A 22,222-nucleotide genomic window follows, 5' to 3' on the forward strand; every position below is an offset into this window, starting at 1 on the left:
AGAGCGATGGGGAGGTTTCCTCTGTTGTTGATGCTCCACGGATGCCCTGGAGCCTACCTTCCAGTTCTTCTTAGTTTAAGCAGGCTAACTCATGGCAGCTTTGTTTAGGTTCTCTTCAGTTTTTCAGAAGCTAAAGCAGACACAAAACTGAAGTTAATATATTTGTAGACTTACCTATTTCTTAATTAAAATGATACTATGCATTTGTATAATAATATTAGTAAATGGGAATAAACAGCCTTAGTAAATGGTATTGCTATCTATAAATTTAAGCTCAGCCTACAGCAAATCCATACTGGTTTTGCTGCATTATTCTCAACTCCTGCCAGTATTTAATGAATGAATTTATCTGTCTGTCAAGATGCTGACAAGCACAAACCCAGTGCCTCTGCTAGCATAAAGAACCTCATTAGCTTTCCAACCCTAAGTATCTTATACTCCGATGGGTGGATGAAAACTAATCTAATCCATAGATGGAAAGTGTCTGTATTCAGAAATTGCACCTCTTGGCTACCTCTGCTCGTTCAGAAATTTCCACATTGTTTTTCACCTCATGAACATTCAGCTTTTTCTTCCACTTCATGCTGCCTCTACTAACTCCATGTTCCTTTCTTCTCATTCCAAGCCCACCGATCACCTCAACATTTTTTCCTCCCGTCTCTTCAACTCAGTCCCACCAGATTTTAAAAGAAAAATTAACTAATGTGTCTGTCTCATTGTTCATTCTAGCTACAGAATGTATCATTAATCTCATCTCCTTGCTAAACTTACCTACTTAAGACCATGCTATTATTCTTTGTGCATAATCTAAAACAATGGGGTGCATTATTAACCAGCCTGTAAGTAGCTATGTCATCAGCACTATGGTACACATACATGAGTATTTTATGTATAGGAGACACATTGTATATATGCAAACACATATGCAAAACACACTGAAGAGGCATGCTAAATTATGGAGCTCAATTTTGGAGAAATTAAATTCAAGAACAATTAATTGATCCTAGCTTACTTATTCCTTTATCTTCCATATACCAATGACAGTACATCAGTACACTCACAGCATGTTAACAGGAACAGCTGTTAAATAATGAATGCTTTACTATACTGTTTTCAGCAGGTGCTTCAGCAATTAATCTCCGGCTGCTTAATTTCTGGCTGTTCGGAAAAATAACCATATCTTATGCTACCAAGTCCAATAGTAGGGATTATCCAAGGAATAGCAGAAACATCAAAATTAAGACACCCACTGTACAGAATACTGTACTGTTCTTGGTGAAGAAATCTGTGTCATCTGGCTTTTCTCCTTGCTTATCATTGCAAGAGCTTGAAAAGCAGCTTTTAGCAGAGCAGTCTAGGAGTCTTTGCTGCAGGTATCTCTGGGTGTTTATCCTCACCTGGTGTCAGTGTGGCTGCTGCCAGTAGTGGCAGCTCAACTCTTTCTCCATCCCTGTTTAAATGCAGCCACTGCTGCCACTGTTGTGGATATGGTTATTTGGGACCCACAGTGTTGGTCAGCTGGAGGTCGAATGAATATCAACACACCAAGAACAGCCGTGTTTCTACTTTCATTTAATCAATGCACCCTCAGGCAGCACAACTCCTAGATCTGTGCAGAGGAAGGAGAGACAGCCTATGGACAGAGGTATTACAAAGGCAGGGACCCTAAAAGTCACTCTCAGAATCAGTCTATGATACCACTAGATCAGACAAAACAACACCACATGCTACAGCTAGCTCTCCAACTACTTGTAATTAATTTGGAGAAATGTTCATCAGAAGCAAGTCTTCAAAGACACTCCAGAATCAACAAGCTTGCACATTTCAAATTTCCAAATAGCTCCTAGCCAAAAAGCCTAAAATTAAGAGACATGCATATTTGAGGAAAAACTCTACTTTTCATTGGGTCAGCCTCTCATTTCCTAAGTATGAGAATCAACTTAGATTATAGAATGCTATTGAGCTACAAAGCATCAAAACATAAATACTATCTGGGTTTTCTATTTGCAAAGTAATCTTGACTATTTTAATGTATCCCAACAGTCATCCAACTAAAAAAGGTAACTATATAAAAATACGATTGTGACTATGATTGTGGCAAAATTTGTTTAAAATATGTGTGTTATCAGCATAGTTTGTTTCACATTTTCTATTTTATCTTAAATATACCATATCTCTCTGGTAGTCGTTTAGTATTTAAAAAAAAAAAAAGTAAGAGCTATCACTTCCCATGGGCTTTCCTCTTTGAAAAATAATTATTTTGACAATTAAAGCTGCCAGAGACTTAATAAAACAGTACATATAATAGACTGCAGTATTACCTTGATGCAACTTGAAGCTGACTCACATGATTTACATCTGGACCATCTAATACAGTTTGACCTATTATTCTGAATAAGATAACTCTCCTTTATCTCTCCACAAAAAGATCAATACACATTAAATACTAATTGCCAAAAGAAGTTACTTATATGTTTTCTGAGTAAGTGTGCAAAAAAAATCAGAATTCTCACACATTTTTAGTTTTAAAATACATTTAGAATAACAATTTTTTGCAAGCACATATTAGCTTTTCAAACCAAGTCTCCTACTGAAATGCAAAAGCTTATCACACATCTGTTACAAAGACTGAATTCATTAAAGTCAGCTATCAATCACTCACAGCAAGACCATGCTTAAAACGTGCAATTTGCATAAAGCCCTGCTCATTGTTACTGAGTGCTATTTACCAATCATTCCTTTTGTTTCATGCCGCAGTACCTTATGAAGTATTATCAATCCTTAAAACTGTTAGCATGAGTACATTCGGAATGAATTACTCTCTCTTACTGTGTGCTCCATACACTATGCACCAATCCTGCAAATGTAAGCCTCCATTTTTCTATACAGTTCCATAGTTATCCTTAGCAACTCGGTATTTTTATATTGACAAAGAAGGAACTGTCTGACTGACACTGCAAGAAGAAATGTTAGAAGTCTGGCTTGACTTTCTGGATTGTGAAACACAAAGTTGATTACATTTACTCACAGTGACCTGCAGCTGAAAACAGAAAGGGCTTTACAGTTAGATTGTACGCTTAACATACCGAGTTGAACAGGAACAGATCACATCTCCTGGTCTGCTGACTCTTACAAGTCTGTCACGAGTCTCATGACATTGAGTGGTGGCTTCTACGCCCCACTTTCACATTCACAGGACTTCACAAGCAAATAAGAATTAAGGTCCAGGCATCACGCTTCAGTAGAGCGAGCTCAAAAATATGAGACCTCACGGCTATATTGTAGGGAGACAACAAAGCCAAGAACATTAATTTTTAATGATATATAATTTGGAAGGGCTTGTTACATGTTGTAGCATCCACTAGGTGAAAGTAAATGGTCCTCTGAGCTGGCACTAGCCAAATTAATTTGCAGAACAGACAAAACGCCAAGCTAGGCAGGCATACCCTTACAGCACAGCACAGCACCACTGTGGCAGTACTGCTTTTAGGACCTAGTCTGACAGCTCTCCATAAAAGAACAATGCACCATGTACACCAACCTGCTCAGCTTTGGAAAAAAATAAATAAATAAAAAATACAGATTTGGCTGTACATTTTCTCATGCACAGATGACCACCAAATTGCTGTTTCAGATTGTCTAAGTAAGCAAGACAACACTACCAGATTACAATCAGTTCATGCTTTCAAAGTTCAGTCTTGTTAGCCATAAAATTATTTTGAAGGAAATTATATTGAAGGAAAAAGGAAAAGCATACAATTTTCATAAATTTCACACCAAGAAGGCGGCTTCAAGCAAGCTCTATGATTGGATTGGCTACATTTTTCAGTAAACCAGAAAGTGAATTTGAGGCAAATCAAAATTTTTGAAGAAACCTGATTAATGTCATTATATTTTACATGACAATTACAATCGGCATTTTGTTTCACTTATTATGTAGACCAATGAAACATGCAATTTTTCCAACTTACCTGATGCCCGTCTTGTGAATCGATTTATCACTGGAGCTGAAAGAAAACATGAGATTTCAATTAGACTTTTTTTTGTAGTAATCTAATGGAATTCACACATAACAATGTTAGACTTTATTCAAAGTGCGACAACTTTGTTATTTGTGATTAACAAATAACTGTTAAACAATTTTTTGAATTTATAGAAATCCACATTAACTTCATACACACTTAAACCTTTAAGCAGGTTTTCAAGCGATATGGTAGCAAGTAACCAGCAAGCCTTCAAGACCATTTTCATCTTCTTATAAGATACTGTATGCAAGCACTTATTGTTGTTCATGACTGGCTGTGAAATATTTAGTTCTGCATTTCCATTATTTATTGAGAGCACAGAAATTGGCATCTTGTAAACAATGATGCAGACATGGACTAAAAAGACATAAAAGCCAATTTTATTTCTACAAATATACCTATAGGAAATCTGGCAACAAAGATACTCCTACACATTAAGAAAAACTAATTTACACTGCTATGTGAAAGACGAACTTCTGCACTGAGTAAACTTTAAAACTCTTTGGGTAAATCAACGATGCCAGCCCTAACCACCCCCACCAGCCACCTCCTCCCCCAACCCCTCAGAAAAAAAATAAATCTGTTTTACAATGAAAATTATTGTTTTATAGCACCATCTTGGAACATCTCCAAATACTTGCTGCAAACATTTGGAATCAGATTCCTATCTTGTTTCCAACTGGGAGAGATCACAAAATACATCTTAGAGCACACAGCTCTGAGTTTTGCCTTTCTTCAAGGGCTACCAGAGAGAAAACGATGAAGCTTCGTATGTTTTGCCTTCCAAATACAACCCTCGGTCTGCTTATAATTAGTATAAAACACTGGTCTTGAACTCTACTTGCATGTGATAAAGAGAGCTGCAATAAAGAGTAAAAAAAGATCTGAATGACCTAATTTCGAACATGGGCAACAGCTACATTAAAAATGTATGCCCTTACAGTGCTTATTAATATTCAACTTTAAAAAATTGCTCTGAATGCTTATGTGGAACTGAAAAATGAAAAATATTGAACTTCTTTATTTCATCTCTATTAATTTTACATGGGAGTTATACAGCCTTTCCCAAATGTCTAAGCTAAAATAAAGGAAGAAAAATGCTGAGAAAACAGGAGAGAGCAACAGCCTGAGATGCAAAGTGTCTTTTTATTCCTTTGGGCAGGAGAAACCAGAGCAAAGATACAAATTCTGAGCCACAGCCGCAAATGGTTTGTGCAAGCACATACTGCAGTGACAGGTCCAAGTGGCAAGAAATACACTGGGAAACCTAACTGCAATGGTTCGAAGTGCTATTCAGGAGCAAGGAAACCTCCTGTGAAGAAGCTATCACAAACCCCTAACACATATATAAGTAAACAAGGGATTAACGTAACCAGCAAGGTTATTTTTAACCTCAATTTCCAACTTCCCCCAATTTTTTTTTTCTTTTTTAAAATAAAAAAAAAAAAAAAACAAGGTATTTAGACATCTTCTACTGGAGAAAACATCAGATTTTATGCAACTACTGTTTTGCAACAGAGGGAGCCATTTAATTCCTCAATCTGCAAAAAGAATACGGTTCATTTTGTCTCTAGGGTTACAGGCCAAATTCATTTCAGGACACTGGTACATGAGCAGCAGTTCTCAGCAGATGTGCTTATATAAAAGAACACAGTTGGAATCCGACATATTCCCACCAAAAAAAATGTAAAATTGTGTGCTGCTCCCATTAAAAAGCTTTCCCCAAACTCAGGGAGGGTATTTTGGTTTGGCTGTCAGTTCCACACATCATCTGTGGATATAAAGCTTTAACTCCTCCCGACAGCCACCTCAGCACATTTTACCAACACATCAAATAATTCAACTTAAAAAAAAATAACACCTAACACAAAACTCACACACTTTGGAGATTACTCCTGTTTGAAACAAGCTACTGGGACTGTCAAAGGAACAATTCCTATTTCAGCTACTTCCAGCCACATAAACATTTAAAATCACTCTTTTCTTTGGCTGCAAGGAGCTTTACAATTTCTTTTACAATAAATTTTAGAATTTGTTCAGTTAGGAGGGGGGAAAAAGAAGAGCAAGATTATTTATTTATGTATTTATTTTTATTAACCAGAATCTCAGGATCCTGCTAAGCAACTATTTTTGAATATTCAATGTCTGAACAGCAAGCAGACAAAGCCTTTCTCCCCAGACTGGGATTTCATGAGGGTCATCCAAATATGTTACTGGGAGCATCAGAAGCAGTGCCCACAGCTCTTTGCTGTTTACCCCATTGAACTCCTCTCTGTTTCTTGCACAGCAAATTGCAATATACATGTACTTTTGCTGCCCAGAAAGATGGAGACATAAGCTTTCCAGGAGGTCTCAGAAAATCATCAGTCTGAAGAAATTTAGCTGATATTTTCACTACAAAGTAGATGTGTGAGCAACCAGATGGTACAATGGCTGGCAGGATAAACAGAACAAGGTGGGCAAAAGATAGATTAACAAGCATTTTGCTGCAGACATAAAAAAAACAGTCTTGAATTATCTTTCTGATGTGTCAGGAGCTGGAAGCCTTGGCTCAGAAAGCCAACTGACAAATCAATAGCAGAAATATTCCACAACCCATCCGTGGGTGGCTTCTTAGGACTTCAGCAACCTGACTATTGGGCTTTGCAGGATACCCTCAGGACTGCTAGCTGTCCCATGAGAATAGCAGGAAAAACTGTCAGTGGCTACCCCATCCCTGGCAGTACCCTGCTTGCAACATAGCTGGTGCACAGCAGCAAAATATTCCAGCGAAGCTAAACTCGGGAAAGGAACAGACTGGAGGCAATACCTACAAAGCCATTGAAATTAATGCTATAGTGAAAATATACTTTACCTTAAAGGTTACAGTGACCTTGTTCTGGGAGTTGGTTGCTCAGAATGACTCAATAAACAACTGACTGGAAGGAAAAACCCTGCTTACAGTAACTTATGGTTGCATGCCCCTGCCACTGCCTTGTACAAAATGTAAAATGAACAAAAAAACATGGACTGCAAAACCTCACAGTTGCAAAATCTAGGAGTTTTTCTCAATAAAGGGTAAACTGGCATGCAAATAAATTCAGAACATGTCCAGAGACATTTGATCTTTTACTTGACTAAGAGAGAGTGCTGCACCATGACTGAGGAGTGCATTTCTGTGCATGGATGAACTTATTTACATACATAATGTCCCTCCAATATTGGATGTGACTCTTCATATTCTACTTTGTCTCAACTACAATCCTTTACAAACTTTCATAGAGGAAAATGAAAAAAAAAAAAGAAAAAAAAAAAAAGTGTCAGAGATCTTTTTCCTGACAGAGCTTTGACTAAATTGTCTCAGTTATCAGTTCTTAGGTGACATACTACAGCAGTTTTGCTGTTAGTGCCACACAATGAGAGTGTAACATCATCCAAGATGTTACCTGCTGGTAACTGAAATTCACGTTTGCCAATCCTGGTTTGGATTGCTGTACAAAAATTACAGTTTTTGGCAATACAAAATCAACTACATAAACAGAAATAATTGATAAATGATCAAAAGAAGCTAAGGCGCTTTAATATATTTACTTTGAATCTACACCATGAAAACTTCATCTCACACGAAGCGTGCACTAAAAATATTTCCATCACTCAAAACCTGTCTAACCATCGCTCTTTTCCCCATTGTGTGTTTTACTATTCATATTATTCTTTAAGAGCGTTAAGCATTCATCACAGCAGCCCGGTGAGATAGACAATAGAAGCAGCTTAATTCTGCAGGCAGAGGAGACAGAGCTGGGGCTCGATGGGGCTGTTCGCAGAGCACCAGGACGAAGCTTGGTGCCCCTAGCTGGGTGTCCGTCCTGCAGTTAACTCGTTCTGATAGCACTGAGCTGTCCCTTTTTCCAGGCTCACAATTTAAGCCTTCAAAGTCAAGTTCGCTTCAGAAACTGTCGTGGATGTGCCACGAGTGTCACCTGGAATAAGAAGCTGAACACATCGCGGCCACCAGACATGCAGCCTTCCTTAGAAGCCAGGGTCTGGACTATCAGCTGGGGATTTAACAAGAGGCTATGCAGTGCCTGCTAGGGACGTGCTCGAGCAGCCTGCCAGCGTGCCCTGCAGGCCATGCCTTCTGCCAACAAGGACAAACACCCAACATGGGTTGTGCCACAGAACCCCAGCCCGCCTGGCTCCCTGCAGACTGCTCTGGCGGTGGAGGCCACGGGAGCCTCCCCAGGCCATGTCTGTGCAGTGCCCGGCTGTGCTCTTTTCCAGCAAAACAAAGCAAAAACGACTGCTCTGAGTGATGAGGGCTGACAGGAGATTAGCGGCTAACCTTTGGTGTTAGTGAAAATTAGAACACTTTCCACCAGCCTCGCTTTCAATTAGCTCCTGTAATATCTTCATAGGGAAAAAATAAATAAATAAATTCAGCCATTACCTAAAGCCCTCAAATTTGGCAGGCCATAGCCCCAAAAGCCAGCTATATTTACAAAACATGAGTATTGCTAATATATATTAAAAGGTAGTTAGAAACAGAAGTATCTGCACCATAACTTGTCATCCCTGTGTGAGAGGCACAGATGTGACCTGGGTGAGGTGATGAAACAAAAGTCATAACCAAATCATACATTTTTTCTATCCTCTTGAAGGTAAAACACTTAAAACTCAGAGATGTCACTGAGGTCAGTGGGTCAAACATAGCCCAGACTTCAAGAGTTTGAGAACCTGCTCTCAACACATCACATTGTTTTGTACAGTCCAACTCCAGTGATTTCATAGAATCATTAAGGTTAGAAAGCCCTCCAAGATCATCTGGTCCAACCATCACCCTACCGCCAATGTCACCCACTAACCCATGCCCCTAAGCACCACGTCCAACCTTTCCTTGAACACCCCCATGGACGGTGACTCCACCACCTCCCTGGGCAACCCAATTTCAATGAGTTATTCCTGTTTTACTTACGTTTTGCTACATTTCCCAAAATCCCAGGCCAAATTTCAACTAATAAGCCTTACACACACTTCAGGCTCTACCTTTTCAGTTCCAAGCTCAACCATTTCTCAGATGCCCAGCAACTTTCACAAATACTTTGAATTATGCCTGTTGTAATCACATTCCTAATTATGCAAGTAAAGATTAGCTGGTCTTCTTCCATAAACATTTTATTAATTAGAATGAACTAATTAGAGCAAGAAAAAAAATCAAGTATGTGTAGACTGCATGCCTTTCTAATATATGTGCTTTAGTGAGACTTTGGTTTTTACAGCCCAAATGAATGAAATACAGTAACTCTCTATCACGCAGAACAATGACAGACTGGGACACCATGGATAACAATAATGGAAATAATTTGGAGCCACTCCTATTTCTCTCCATCACTTAATTTCTAGATATTCCAGTCAAATTATTTCAGAGCACTTCCAGCTTGAGATGTCCATAAGATAACACAGTGATGCTAACGCACATGTACATTAATAAGACCTCATGAAATCTCAAGGCAGGCGGGACGTATGCTGCCACCCTACCACCTTGAGTGCTCTCGCCCGCTTTGTCCCTGCAGCCAGGCTCAGCATGGCCAAGTCTTCCTCTTCCAGCACTGCTGTAGGTTCAACACAGCTGGTGCTGAGCCCTAGGTAATTCAGCAGGCCTCCCAAAACGAGCTCTGATGAGGTGCTGGTGGAGTATGTTGAGTACTGCAAGCACATCATGGCACCTGCATTGTCCCTGTGCAGCTACGAGGCAACACAGCTCTTTTTTTCTCCAGCTCAGCATGGAGCTGGCTGTGAAAGCATGAATAGCAAGGGCACAGATCATCCACAACCACAAGGGCATGGACAATCCACAACAGACCATTTACCAGTGGATAAGTAAGGGCTGATTGTATCAGAGGTCACGGTACACAGACGTTTCTTGCTTAGAATATCCAAAAATTCATACATTTTTTTACCAGAATATGGTTTTAGGACGATGATAAAAATCAAGCTGTAAATGTTAAATTAAATTACAGCCAATAGGCAATAAAACTGTATAACACAGAACTCTATATTCACTAAGAAATTGGTTAGAGTTGGAATAACTTTAGAAATGGTCTGCTTTACTCTGAAGAGCTATTCTTCCTTCTTCCTTCTTGCTTCAGACTGCGGCTGGTACATTCAGTGACGGTTTGAAGAAGTGACTGTGACAAAGGAAGGAGTTGTTAGGTCTTCAGAGAGGGGTTCTCATCTTTTCTCTGTGAAAGGCCATGATGTCTGTGACAGGAATGAGGAGAGGGGATGCGTCCAGGGAACACGCAAGTTTTATTCAGAAGACAAACAGCCTTTGCAGTAGGGTAGTTGGATACAGCACAGCTTTCTAAGTAAGAGTAACTTGACAGCAATGGTAATGTGTTAAGATATATTTTATTATTTCCCTCACCAAGTAAGTCAATCTGAAAAGATTACTTTTTTAACTAGAAACAAAATTAATTATCTGTGCCTTTACACAAAGTGAAACCCCAGCCACACGGGTGCACAGCCTAAGCAGCCTTCTGCCACAGAAGGGGTGATAGCACTGCCACCGAACTACCTAATAACCAAACCTCAGCAGCTAAGGAGAATTGTAAGTCCACTCCAAGACATTGATTTCACCTTGGGAGGAAAATCCACGGCTCGTTAAAGAGCAAGATGTGCACACAGAGGGGTCTGGCTCCACGCAAAGAAGGGTGCTCTGCTGGAAGGCAACACCAGTATGTGCTCTTCAGGAGGGTGTGCTCCCTACAGAGCCAGGGCTGCTGTGTACCAAAGGAGGCAGAGTGCAGGCATATACAGGCATTCATGTACACAGGCAGAAGGCAAGCTGTAAGACACGAAGTATTAAGTGCCTGCTTTCAGGGAGTCCTGTAGACAGAGACCAAGAAGCCAAGACAAGGCTGAAATGATGCCATGGTACTAGGATTTATGTGCTACTTGGAGAAAAACTGAGAGAATGAATATTTTTGCTGTTGCAAGAGAAAGAGATGTTGATAGTGGAAAATAGCTACACCAGAGGGGATACCCCAAGATAATTACTTGCCTTTTTACTTTTTTTAATGACATCTACATATTTGAAAATCATCTACACCGCAACAGAATACTGCAAAAATATACATATACACACAAAACCTGAATATCATGTTATGCCCATTTTTGTAATATGAGAGAACCTTACAATAGGTTGTAGTCCTAAAATGTAGTTACCCAAAACTGAATTTTGAAATTTTTATTAGCTCTACAGATGACTTAAGCTCTTGCCATTTTTCAGTCTGAAAAATGAATTCTATTTCATTGCAGAATAGCTTCTCAAGAAATTGGGGAAAAATTTATAGTCAAAATAAGGGGAGGGAAAGGGAAAGGGAACAGGAAAGGGAACGGGAACGGGAAGCTCTTCTTTCCATGCTTCAGTCCACATACACGTCTCCCAAGCAATACACGAGTTGCTCCTTCAAATCAAAACCAAACACCAAACTCTCCTAACTCACCTCTCCCTACTCACTACATAGTATCAACCCACAAATTACGTCTTCACAACCCTCAAGCCTGACTTGAGGATTCATGTCAAGAAAAGCTCAATACAATTTTTGAAGGCTGATCTAATGGATTATTGAGATGTCACCACACAAGAACAAGAATTGAATGTGTAGATAAAAACATGTGTAGATAAAAAATGTGTAGATAAAAAGTTTTTGCATTGCTGAGCATGAAAACTCATTCTGTATATCTATTTAAATGGATCTCTGTGGTATCAGTAACACAGCAACATTTTGAATGGTCCCTGAACACATTTAATAAACAGAGACTGTAATATATTGTTATAGTATTTTTTCCATTATTCCCAGGTTATAGTTAGTGATGATTTTAAATATATTTGTTTTTTAAACGCTACTACTGAGCAGCTCACTCTCATGGCCACGTTTTGACACGTACATACAGCCATTTGCTACACCACGAGCTGGCTACTTATTTAGCCTGTCATAACACAAACCTTGAGCGAGAGGCAAAGAAATCTCTCCTGCTTTATCTGTTAAGAGATTTCAGCTGTTATGAATATTTGATGCTGTACATAATTACTAACACTGAAAATAAGAAGATGAAATGTCTGTTTGATGTGTTAGACCTACAACATGATATCGTGGAAGGGGCTGTCACAGCCCACTAATGGGGATGAAATGCTGCTTGGAAAGAACTGTTACTCTTCCCAAACAACCATCTCTTTCGAGATTTTGGCTTTTTCTTTAAAAAAGCATATTTCAGATTAATGTCCTATGCTAGAACATAAAAGTGAATATATTGCTGTATTGAATTCTCCTTATCTGAAATACACATCCTGTTACATAGAGCTGCATGCTACACACAGCACGTCTTCCCTCAGAAATTCATCCTCATTATTGCTTGTGACCATACACTTAGTCATTACCACATTAAAACTAACCAGTCATCTAGATAGGAGAGAATAAATAACTAAAGCAATATTCACAGCAATATTTCTAATCCTTCACTATGCCAAATTTCCGCCAGGAATTATCAGACTCAGGCTGAAAACTTGAACCTGTGAGGAAGCTCTGGCTTGGTGTACTTGCTGCCCTCGATCCCATGTTACTCAGTATATATGACAAAACCTAATAACGTCTATATGAGAAAATGTATGCCCAGCAGAGATGATATATTTAGAAAGAAGAAAAAAAAAGTGTGAAATTAAATCTAAAAATACCAATAGAATAAATGTACAAGGGAGTTCAGTCTTCTTATAGAGCCTAAACCTGAGACACAGAGTGCTGCTTTAGCTCGAACACCATCTACAGACCCCTTTTTTTCTTCCATCCTCTGCTTTTGTAGAATTTACCCAACTCCCTATTTCTGCCTAGCGGACTCTGCAGGATTATTTTCTTTTCTTTTATCACCACACCCCACACAACTTGTGGCAACATCCCCCCTTTGCTGCCTAAGCAATTTATCATAACCTTTAAGAAATACTCTGCCATAGCCATAACATAGTTTACAATTGCCACTAAAGCCCATCTGATACAAAATGTCAGTAACGCTTTTATCTTCTTACCATCTGTAAATGGCTTCTTTCCACTTGAAATTTCATAAACTATTTTAAGAATATTATGGTTATTTGCTTTCTAACACTGTAGTGTAGGCGTTCAGATCCAATTTCATGTTCTTTTCTGCTTTCTAATTTTGCTGCCTGAAGCGTATTTACTAATGTATGCAAGTTTCCAATCAGGATGGGAGAAAAACTGGTCATCCTGCCAAAACTCCACCAGCAGTCCCCAAAACAGTTGGATAGCTCTGCTCCTCTGTGAAGATAACAAATTGACATTTATGTGTCACCAGGCTTCAGGATCAACACTGCAAGAGACAAAGAAAAACTTGCACCTGTCTTTGAATCAATGTTTCTATCAAACTGCATAGCCCAAAATGTTTACAAAAGTGACCCATTCTTGTTAATTCCTGAGCATCTAACAGCATCCCTTAACTATTACACAACTGTGCTTTAGGCCTTAATTTTTACAAAAATTTGGCCCACTTTCTTTTTGACAATACCTGCAAGTTATATTTATTACAAAGGAATCCAGTTGCAACCTCGTTGATGGTAGTGGGTTGGAGCAGATGTCATGGCTGTCAGGATCCTTCTCTGAGGGAGTACACCTTTGTGTGGAGTTTATAATTATCTCATCTCTTTTATATAGTTTAACGACTCTGAACATCACTGATTCCTCTCCATACACATTTATACTAGCTATGTTTAAACCAAAATCTCAAACTTTTTAAGACTCAGGCTCTCCTACTATTATTCATGTTTTTGTCACTTTGCCACTGGGTTATTACAACAAATCCTACATGGGCAAACACCATTAAAACTTTCTGAAGTTTTATACAGAGTCTCTGCCTGCTTGCTAAGACTAGTACTACCAAAGTACCTTGATGAAAAAGTATATGAATATGTATGATCTGCAACCTGCATTGCTTGCATATTCATTTCCTGGTGAAATTTAAGATTTTGGATCTCATGTGTATTTTAAAGTTTGCTTATTTAAGAACATTACATATTTAAAGGGAGTTTCTCTTGCATTCACGATACCCATTCACAGCTGCTCAGAACTAACACAGTCAATTTTGTTAGTTTTCAGAGCATGAACCAAAGCACTTTCCCCCATCCTCATTTCAGGACAGACTTTATGTACTCGTGTGATATTTGCACTCTTTTTCTCTTGCAGACATGCAGGACAGCATGCAAACATGAACCCAGAGAGAAGGTGGAACTCAGACTCAGCTTCATTAATACGAGCCACCTACGTCTCTTTCAGGTGGTCAAAGCCACTATCCACAGGACTACTGATAATACACAAACTAAAGAAACCTCAGGCATGGTTCACATTGACCACAGATGGCTTTGTGAGTCAAGGAAAGGGTTAAAGAAGGTTACCAAAGTGATGGTGAATACCTAAGTGACTCTGCACACCTAACCACAAACACACTGCATGCTGGCCTGTCGACATTGCACCAGCAATTCAGGTGCTGCTGAAGACATCATGAAACCTGCAAACCAGCAGGAGGACTGCAGGCAATGGCAAAAATGAATCAACAATGAGCTCACAAAAACACAAATCATCATCCTTCCTACTGATGCAGAACCACACAGAGACATCTTCCTGGTAGTAATGCCAAAAGAGCCACAGTACTTTATGTAAGCACTGAGTACTTTAGTACTCAGTGTTTAAGTACTGAGTACATAAGTACTTTATGTATGGACTGAGGCTCTTACAAACAGTACCACCCAAACTGCATCGCTGGTCATCATTTCCCCTGAACTGAGTGGGTAAAGAATAGTGGAAACTAGGGATGACCACTTACAGGTGACCGGGGCAGCACTCATCCTTGTATTCTGTGGCTCATGCCAGCGAGCTGTTGAAAAAATAAAGGGCAAATGTAAGGCAGATCTCATCTCCATCACCGCCGTCCTGATGCTGAAATTCTCCCCGAACAGCTACCCCCCTTCTCCCAAGCACAGGCATGCAGAACCCGCTGCAGCTCCCAGCAGCGCACACAGCCCGGCACAGCTCGTCCCCATTCCCGGCCTGGCCTGCAGCTGGGTCAGCGTTTGTATGGCCATGACCAAATGCAGACCCATGCACTGCACGTTACTGTCACGGTGCCGAGACACAAACAGCAGCAAATAACTTTGCATAGATAGAGTATAATGCCTCTTTTTTTAGTTTCTTTTTCCACGGCCTGCGAACTGTTTTTCTCCTCCATGGGAACGATTCAGAACATCCCCAGAACACCCCAGGATGACACAGCTCAGTTCCCTAACTTGGTGTGGAGATTTTTGTGTCCTGAAGGTAAATTTACGCACAATGATACCAAACATTGTCACTTGAGGCCCTTTATAGATCCAGTCTTTGTTCTCAAGCTGCCCCTTACCCTGAGTCAGTACCCGAGCCTTGATTATGGAGGAATCGGAAACTCATTTCTCTGGAGAAGGAAGAGGTCAAAGAGAGCCCAGAGTGTGAACAGACCTTACAGACAGGTTAATAGGATACACCCTGTCTGTCCCAAACCAACAGGCTCATGCAAAAGAGGAGAGATGGGCCCAAAAGAAGCTTCAGATACCAGTTTACTTCAACACTTTAGAAAAAGTGGTGTGTGTGTGTGAAACAGGGACTGTTGGAAGAGGCCAAACAACGCCTGCCAGCAGAGGGCTGTTCAAAACACAAAGATCTCTCTCTACCACCATTTGCTTCCTTCTTACGCTGCAGTACCAGTAAAAGAATCCTATGAGATGACTTAAAACTTTAAATCTCATGTTTTATGGCTGCATTGCCTTGGGATCACATTTAGAAAGTTCTAGTGACGACCAGCAATGGATATTTCGGTACCGCTCCATTTTGCTCAACAGTTTGGGCAGCATTTGAAAAGTTGCATCTGCTGGAAGTAAACTTCGGCATCACAGTCACTTTCACTCCCATTTCGCTCTGCTCCTGGCCAGCAAAGCTTGAGAATGTTGTCCTGACTTCCTTCTGTAACTATCTGTGAGATTCCTGCGAGGGGCCAACTTTCCATGACTCTTGATAACAACACCCTCCATCCAGCTACAGGCCGATTAGTCATCAGGCAATGAAATAGTTCTTGGCACCACATAATGGTCTGCCACCAGAGGGCTTTTCAAAAAATAACCTACTGTGCTCCCAGTTTGGAGTAGATACCAAAATTACAATTGATAGCGGCACCGCTGCCTGAAATACTGCTACAACCAATGTATGTGGTCATACGGCAAAGATCCCATCCCTCCAGACCCATCCAAAAAGTCAATGCACACCTCATGTTGTCTATTTACAGCTACCTACGTGGGCTCAGATTCAGATACTAACCCAGGAATTACACAGAATAAAGGCAGACCAAGAGGTGCAGCTGGCAATCCGAAGCCTTGCTCCGGCACAAATCGCTGAAGAGTGAAACGACTCCACTTTGGGGACGCGACAGAAACTGTGCCTGGTGAAGTGCTACTTGTCCTGCCTCATGTCCGCCCCCAGCCTCCACTGCCTTTGAAGAAATGTTTACAGTCTGTAAACAGAAAAGGTCAAGATTCTGCATTGGAAAGGGAGAGACAAAAACTAAGGGATGAGTTTGCTTGGTTACATGTCAGACTGGCAAGCCACACTTCCAAAAACGTGTCCTGTCCCCCGGGCCATGGCGTATATCATGCTCTATCCCCCCAGGCTGGCACTGAAAGCTTTTCTCTTGAATCCAAGCAGGCGTGCTAAAAAGTAGGTAAAAAGCCTGACTCAGACCCAGTGATCTCAGTACTTCAGTACCCACAAAGAAGAAAGGCTAGAGTTTTTGTTTCCACTTACTGGAATAAGTATGTTTTACATTATACCCTCAACAGAAAAGAACAAATCAAATTCTGTAAAATACTTGTAACTTTCTAAGACTTCTTCCTTTTTATCTCAACAGCTTTTTTGAAAATACAGACTTCTTGAAAAAGTTTCTGAAATTAAAGGATACTCAACTTTGTAAGCTTAATTAAAAGGAACGTTTATCCTACTTTCCAAGTACTCACAGTGGGTTACTAGAAGTGACCATGAGGAATACTGCTGCTACTTTTTATTTTTTCCTTCCAAAATTTTTTAAAAAATAATTCATTCTATTAGTGGATTTAAAAAAAATGTTTAAAACAAAGACAACTTAAAACACAAAAACCAGACACATGACAAATTTATTCACCCTTTATAATCTTGGTCTAAATAGCCCTGCATTTGCTCCATGAGGTTATGCTCGGGGCGGTCAGCTCCAGCCGGGAAGCACCGGCTGCTGGGGCCACCCAAGGCCACCTCCAGCCCCTTCCAATCCCACAGCAGCAAATCCCTTGGGGCAGCTGCTGGCTCAGCAAGAGTTCTGTTCATTGGGAATGCACCCTCTGCAACATTATGGTTTTTAACAACCTTACTGGCACTTTCCTGCGATAACATCCAGAAAATGGTGGGTGGGCCTAGATGTAATCTTACATAAAGACAATGATAAAATATACTGAAGCTTGTCACAGTTTTGATACTGCTTTCATAGGCAACCTTTGTAGCTTAAACATGTGGTATGGGGGGTATTTTTTAATACTTTAGTCTTTTAAGAAGTCTCAAGTTTTCAGCTTGCCCACTTGAAAGTTGTTTAGGGGAGAGAAAAAAAAATTTAAAACAGACTGTAGAAAAGGTAAAGAATGAAATAGCTCTTTATTTGAAGAAGTCTGCTATCTTAATGTCATACAGGTCTCATCTCTTTGCAAGTTTTGCTGATTATTCAGGTGTTCCTATACATTTCCAGAAAAATGATGAGCAGAAAAAGTGATGCACCAGACAAAAAATAATAATCTTAAATTCTAGCATCAGCCAGGCCTTGGCCTCCAGATATTAGTTGTTTCAAGTACTGCAGTGAAGCGATGCTACACAAGCCCCTCGCAGCTCTCCATGCACGTATCAAGGTCCCTGAAAGAAGGGATAGCAAATATTCCACTTTACTGGGTTACAGCATGTGCTTGGGCACACAGTGCAAGCTACTCAGAGGCACACGGCAAGTCTGTGACACACATGGAGATTTAACCTAATTTGTCTCAAAGATTTTAATTGCTGGCTCATTCTTCTCCCTTAAAGGACAATTATCAAGGGATGAGATTAGAAGAGACCAAACCTTAGCCTTTAGTCCAAATTCCTTTGTCTTGTGGATTTCATCCAGACCCACAGAATATTTAAATAAAATTCTGTTGCACATTTTTGAAGCATCTCTTAAGACTAGTAGAATATGGCAAAAGTTGCCCTCAGCTACTATATTGTGCCATATACACACATTTTTAAATAAATGTGTAACCAACTTGACAGACCATAAGAGATTCATCAAGCTGGCCCATAAAAATAGACATATATGCATTTTCTAAAGCATGCAGTTTCATAGGCCCTGCAGGTGTTCCTGTATTACAAACTTAACATGCTTAAAGTATTACACAGGAAAGGCATCTGATTCTACAGACATGCCAATAATTCTGATTAACACATCTCTTCCATTTGTTTCACAGTTACAGAGCCAAATTCTCATTTTGATATTAAGACAAGTGGTTATTCAGAAAGCAAGCCATATCATAAAATATGCAGCTGACCACTAGAAAACATCATGGCATATATATTAATTTAAAAATCAAAACTACTGATCACCAAAACCAGTATTTTTGAACTGAAAACTATGATTAAACATGTTTCCTTTCAATAAATTCATAAAAAGTGACAGCTTTATCTCCACCGGTGAGTCTCATCTCCCAGCCTCACTGGAATTTGTCTGACTTTTTAGACTACAAAACTTCAACCTTCTTTCCACTCCCTGAAGCACTATCAGTCATATGCATTCAATTCCTCACTACGTAAACACAGAAACTGATGTCAAACATAAACTACACTCAGAGGAGGTATCTTTATAAAACATTGCAACTGTAGAATCTATAATACGCAATTTGTGTAAGAAAACCTAGGTTAGTTTTAAACAGAAAAAGTTTACTACCTCAAATGTAATCCATAACAAACTAACAGAGACTAAAGCTCAATTCACCCCTTCATCCAAAAGAAAAAAAAAAAAGGGTAATTCTACAGCTCTATAAACTATTTTGTCCTGGAACGCAGAATCCAAGTTAAACAATGTCAGTTCCTAGCCAGAAGTAAATATAAAGTAGAGTTTCCGGAATGAATGCGTAAATCTTCTTGGCTCTGCCTTTACATTTTCAAAACAGTGCTTGTGTTTATATTCTGACCTTTGTATCTCTTCCAAATTAAAGCAAAACAAAACAAAATCACAAAGAAATACTTTTACTCTGCAATAACCAGACTCATCTTACCTTCCCAGTGTGGGTTGCAGTAATATGTAAGTGCTCTGAGGTATAATAGCAATTGTGTTTCTTTTCTTGATATTTAGGAAGAAAGATTGCCCTTCTGCTAAAACTGGCATGTCAAGTTTAAATTAATTTCAGCACAAATCACTGAAACACTGGGAGCAAGGAAATGTCATTTTATTTTGCAATTGAGAGACCAACTGATAAAAAGGAGCAACAAATAAGGGCTACTGCATAATCTGCTGCTATTAATCAGGGTTAGTAATAACTACCTTATTTCAAGAAAACTGCTTCCTGCTTCATTTCTTTAGCTGTGGTTCAAGGAAAAGTTTGTACCGTGATATCATCCATCTGCTTGTTCCTGTTACCTTCTAAACTAGCTGGATGATTTCAATTGAATTTTACAACAGGGAAAGACCCAGAGCAAATAAGTTGTTACAAATTTGTGAGTATTAACAGCTGACACCAAACCACTACTCAACACGAAGGAAAAGTCCCAAATTCAGTACTGCTCTGCCTCGCTTGGCCTGTCAGCCTGCACAGCAGTACGAGACAACTCCGAGTGGCAGGGCTGGACGGCTCTGCATCAGGCACTAAGGTGCTGTCCCTGCCTGCATGCTGTAATTTACCTTTAGTAATGTTATAATAAACCTGAATAAACCTAAACATTGCAAGTGCATGATGCACGCTCCATGTCATACACCAGCTGGCTCTTTTGAGCCATAAAACACTTTCCTAGTTTCCCCCACGCAACTGAGTTGAACATATCCCAGCACCGTACTGGCTGGTATAGCTTTACATGGTGACTGATTGAAAGAAACAAGAACTATGTGCCACTTCAGATGTTCAGTGCTGTGTAGTCAGATTCATTAATTCTTCCCAAGTAACTGTGCACCTTCACTTTCAGCAAATAAAGCATCAGAATTAAAATAAATAAATAAATAAATCCCATTTAAGAGGAGTTTGCAAATAACGCTGAAGTTAAGACGTTGAATTTTAATGCACCAATTTCTCCCACAGCCACACACGGTAATTCCTTTCTCAGAAGTAAAACACGTCTCAGAAAGCACAGAGGAACCCAGGCCTCACTTACTCCTGGGTCATCTTCCACTATCTGGTGTCAGCTGTAACGACAGCGAGTGTTGTGTGAGAAATGTAAAGCTCACCCTGCTCCTTTGGGCTGAGAAGTGTGATCGTGCATGTTTCTGTGATTTATCCTCCATTGCTGTCAGGGAAAACTGTAAAAAAGCCTTTACCTCAAAGCAAGGAAAACTGACGTTAGCCACTGATGGCGTTTTGGTTTAAAAAGCTGGTCAAGGAATCTTCTTCACTTCCCATGTTGCAAAAAGCAAAGGAAGGAAAAAAAGTAGAGGAAGAAAAACACAATACTTGACACACTGGTAACAGCAACAAAATGTGACAAGCAGAAGTGTTACTGTGTTTTAGGCTGTTGCTGTATTTCCCTGTCTCTCGTTACAGTTTGTTTCTTTTCCCCTCTCTGCCCATCTAGCGCCCAAGAAGGTTCATTAAGCAAAAAATAAAGCTGAGATGGAGGAAGTAGGTTGCAACGCACTGCTTTATTCTTATGCTGTGTGTAACTTCCCTAGAAAACCCCTTTCTGTGGTGGAAATGGATCAATGGCATCCAGTTTCTGCATTAACATGGAAGTTGGCCTTTCTAGCTGTATTTATAGAAGTTCATGTCATGGAACTTCCCTCTAGGGGCTGTGACACAGTACCAAAACTCCCCGAAAACAGCCAGAGAAGACAAACTTCCACTAGGTGTATGGATGTCTCGGGAACTCAAACTGTTCTGACTGAAACCTCCCCAGATCCCAGGACTTTCCAGCCTCTCTGAGCACCCTGAAGTCTGCAACTGTGCAGAATGCAATGACTTGAACAATGGAGTTAGAGAAAGCCTAATAATTACTTTCCTTTGATTTTTAATTTTTCAAGACTTGGAATAATGACAGACAGGCCACATTCATATGACAATGCACAGACAGACAGTGAACTGGGGCCCACTTAGAAAAGCGGCTCCATTTTGTAAGTGTTCTAAGAAAGCAAAACCAGAAGAGAAACGTACTTCTTTTTGGAAGGTGGATAATGGAAATGAATGTGCCTACTCCCACCTCACCTGCCAGCAGCAGCTACGTTCCAGCAGAAGGACAAAACTGACAGATGAGCAAGGGAGACGTGCAGATAAATACTGCAGATTTTCCCCAAGAATTAAAGCTTGTGGTATCTCAGAATAAATAACCATTTATCTACTTTGAGATTTTTTTATTTTTTATTTTTTTTTTAATGCATGCATTAGCCACTAAATAATATTTCCTGTAGGCTGAAGCAACAGGAAGGAAGAAAGACTTCTCTCTATATTTAAATTCCCTCCCAAATGCTTAAATAATGTAGTGGTGAAGGCTAGATCGGTCTTTCTTATGTTTTGAGTACCTATTAAAAACCAATAGAGACAGACAGATTATCAGCTAAACAAGAGCTTTTAGAGAAAGATCCCTGAGCATTCCTCAAAGGTATTGAACGAAATGGCTGAAAAGAGAAAACACTACGCATTAAGAAGAGAGAAGAAAAAAAGAAAGAAGGAAGAAAAAAAAACAGAACCTGAGATAATTTTATCTCTAAGTCTAGTACTAGAGATGCATGAAGAAGCAGGTCTGTAAAGGTAGCTGTATCCTAATTCCTCGATTTCAGTAGAAACAAGGTAGAACAGGGAAATTAAATAAAACAAAATAAAAATCTGTCCCTCTAATTATAGGGGTCTATTATTGAAAACCTACATTTTTAAATACCTATTCATGACCAAAAAA

At 39.7% G+C, this 22,222-nt stretch overlaps 1 protein-coding gene across 2 annotated transcripts in view; it reads right to left on the reverse strand.

Moving 5' to 3' along the window:
- The window catches only part of PRKAR2B (protein kinase cAMP-dependent type II regulatory subunit beta), an 83,224-nt gene that overhangs the window by 50,906 nt on the left and 10,096 nt on the right, over positions 1-22,222 (reverse strand). Inside the window, exons 2-3 of one of the 2 annotated variants that reach the window (XM_082763329.1) lie at positions 14,889-14,939; positions 3,972-4,007 (exon numbers count right to left, since the gene is read on the reverse strand). In XM_082763329.1, the coding sequence (XP_082619455.1) occupies positions 3,972-4,007; positions 14,889-14,939 (87 nt within the window). The remainder of the gene's footprint in view (positions 1-3,971; positions 4,008-14,888; positions 14,940-22,222) is intronic. The other variant, XM_082763330.1, reaches the window with a different exon arrangement.

This window comes from Aythya marila (assembly GCF_965140915.1).
Source record: "Aythya marila genome assembly, chromosome: 1".
Lineage (NCBI taxonomy): Eukaryota > Metazoa > Chordata > Aves > Anseriformes > Anatidae > Aythya > Aythya marila.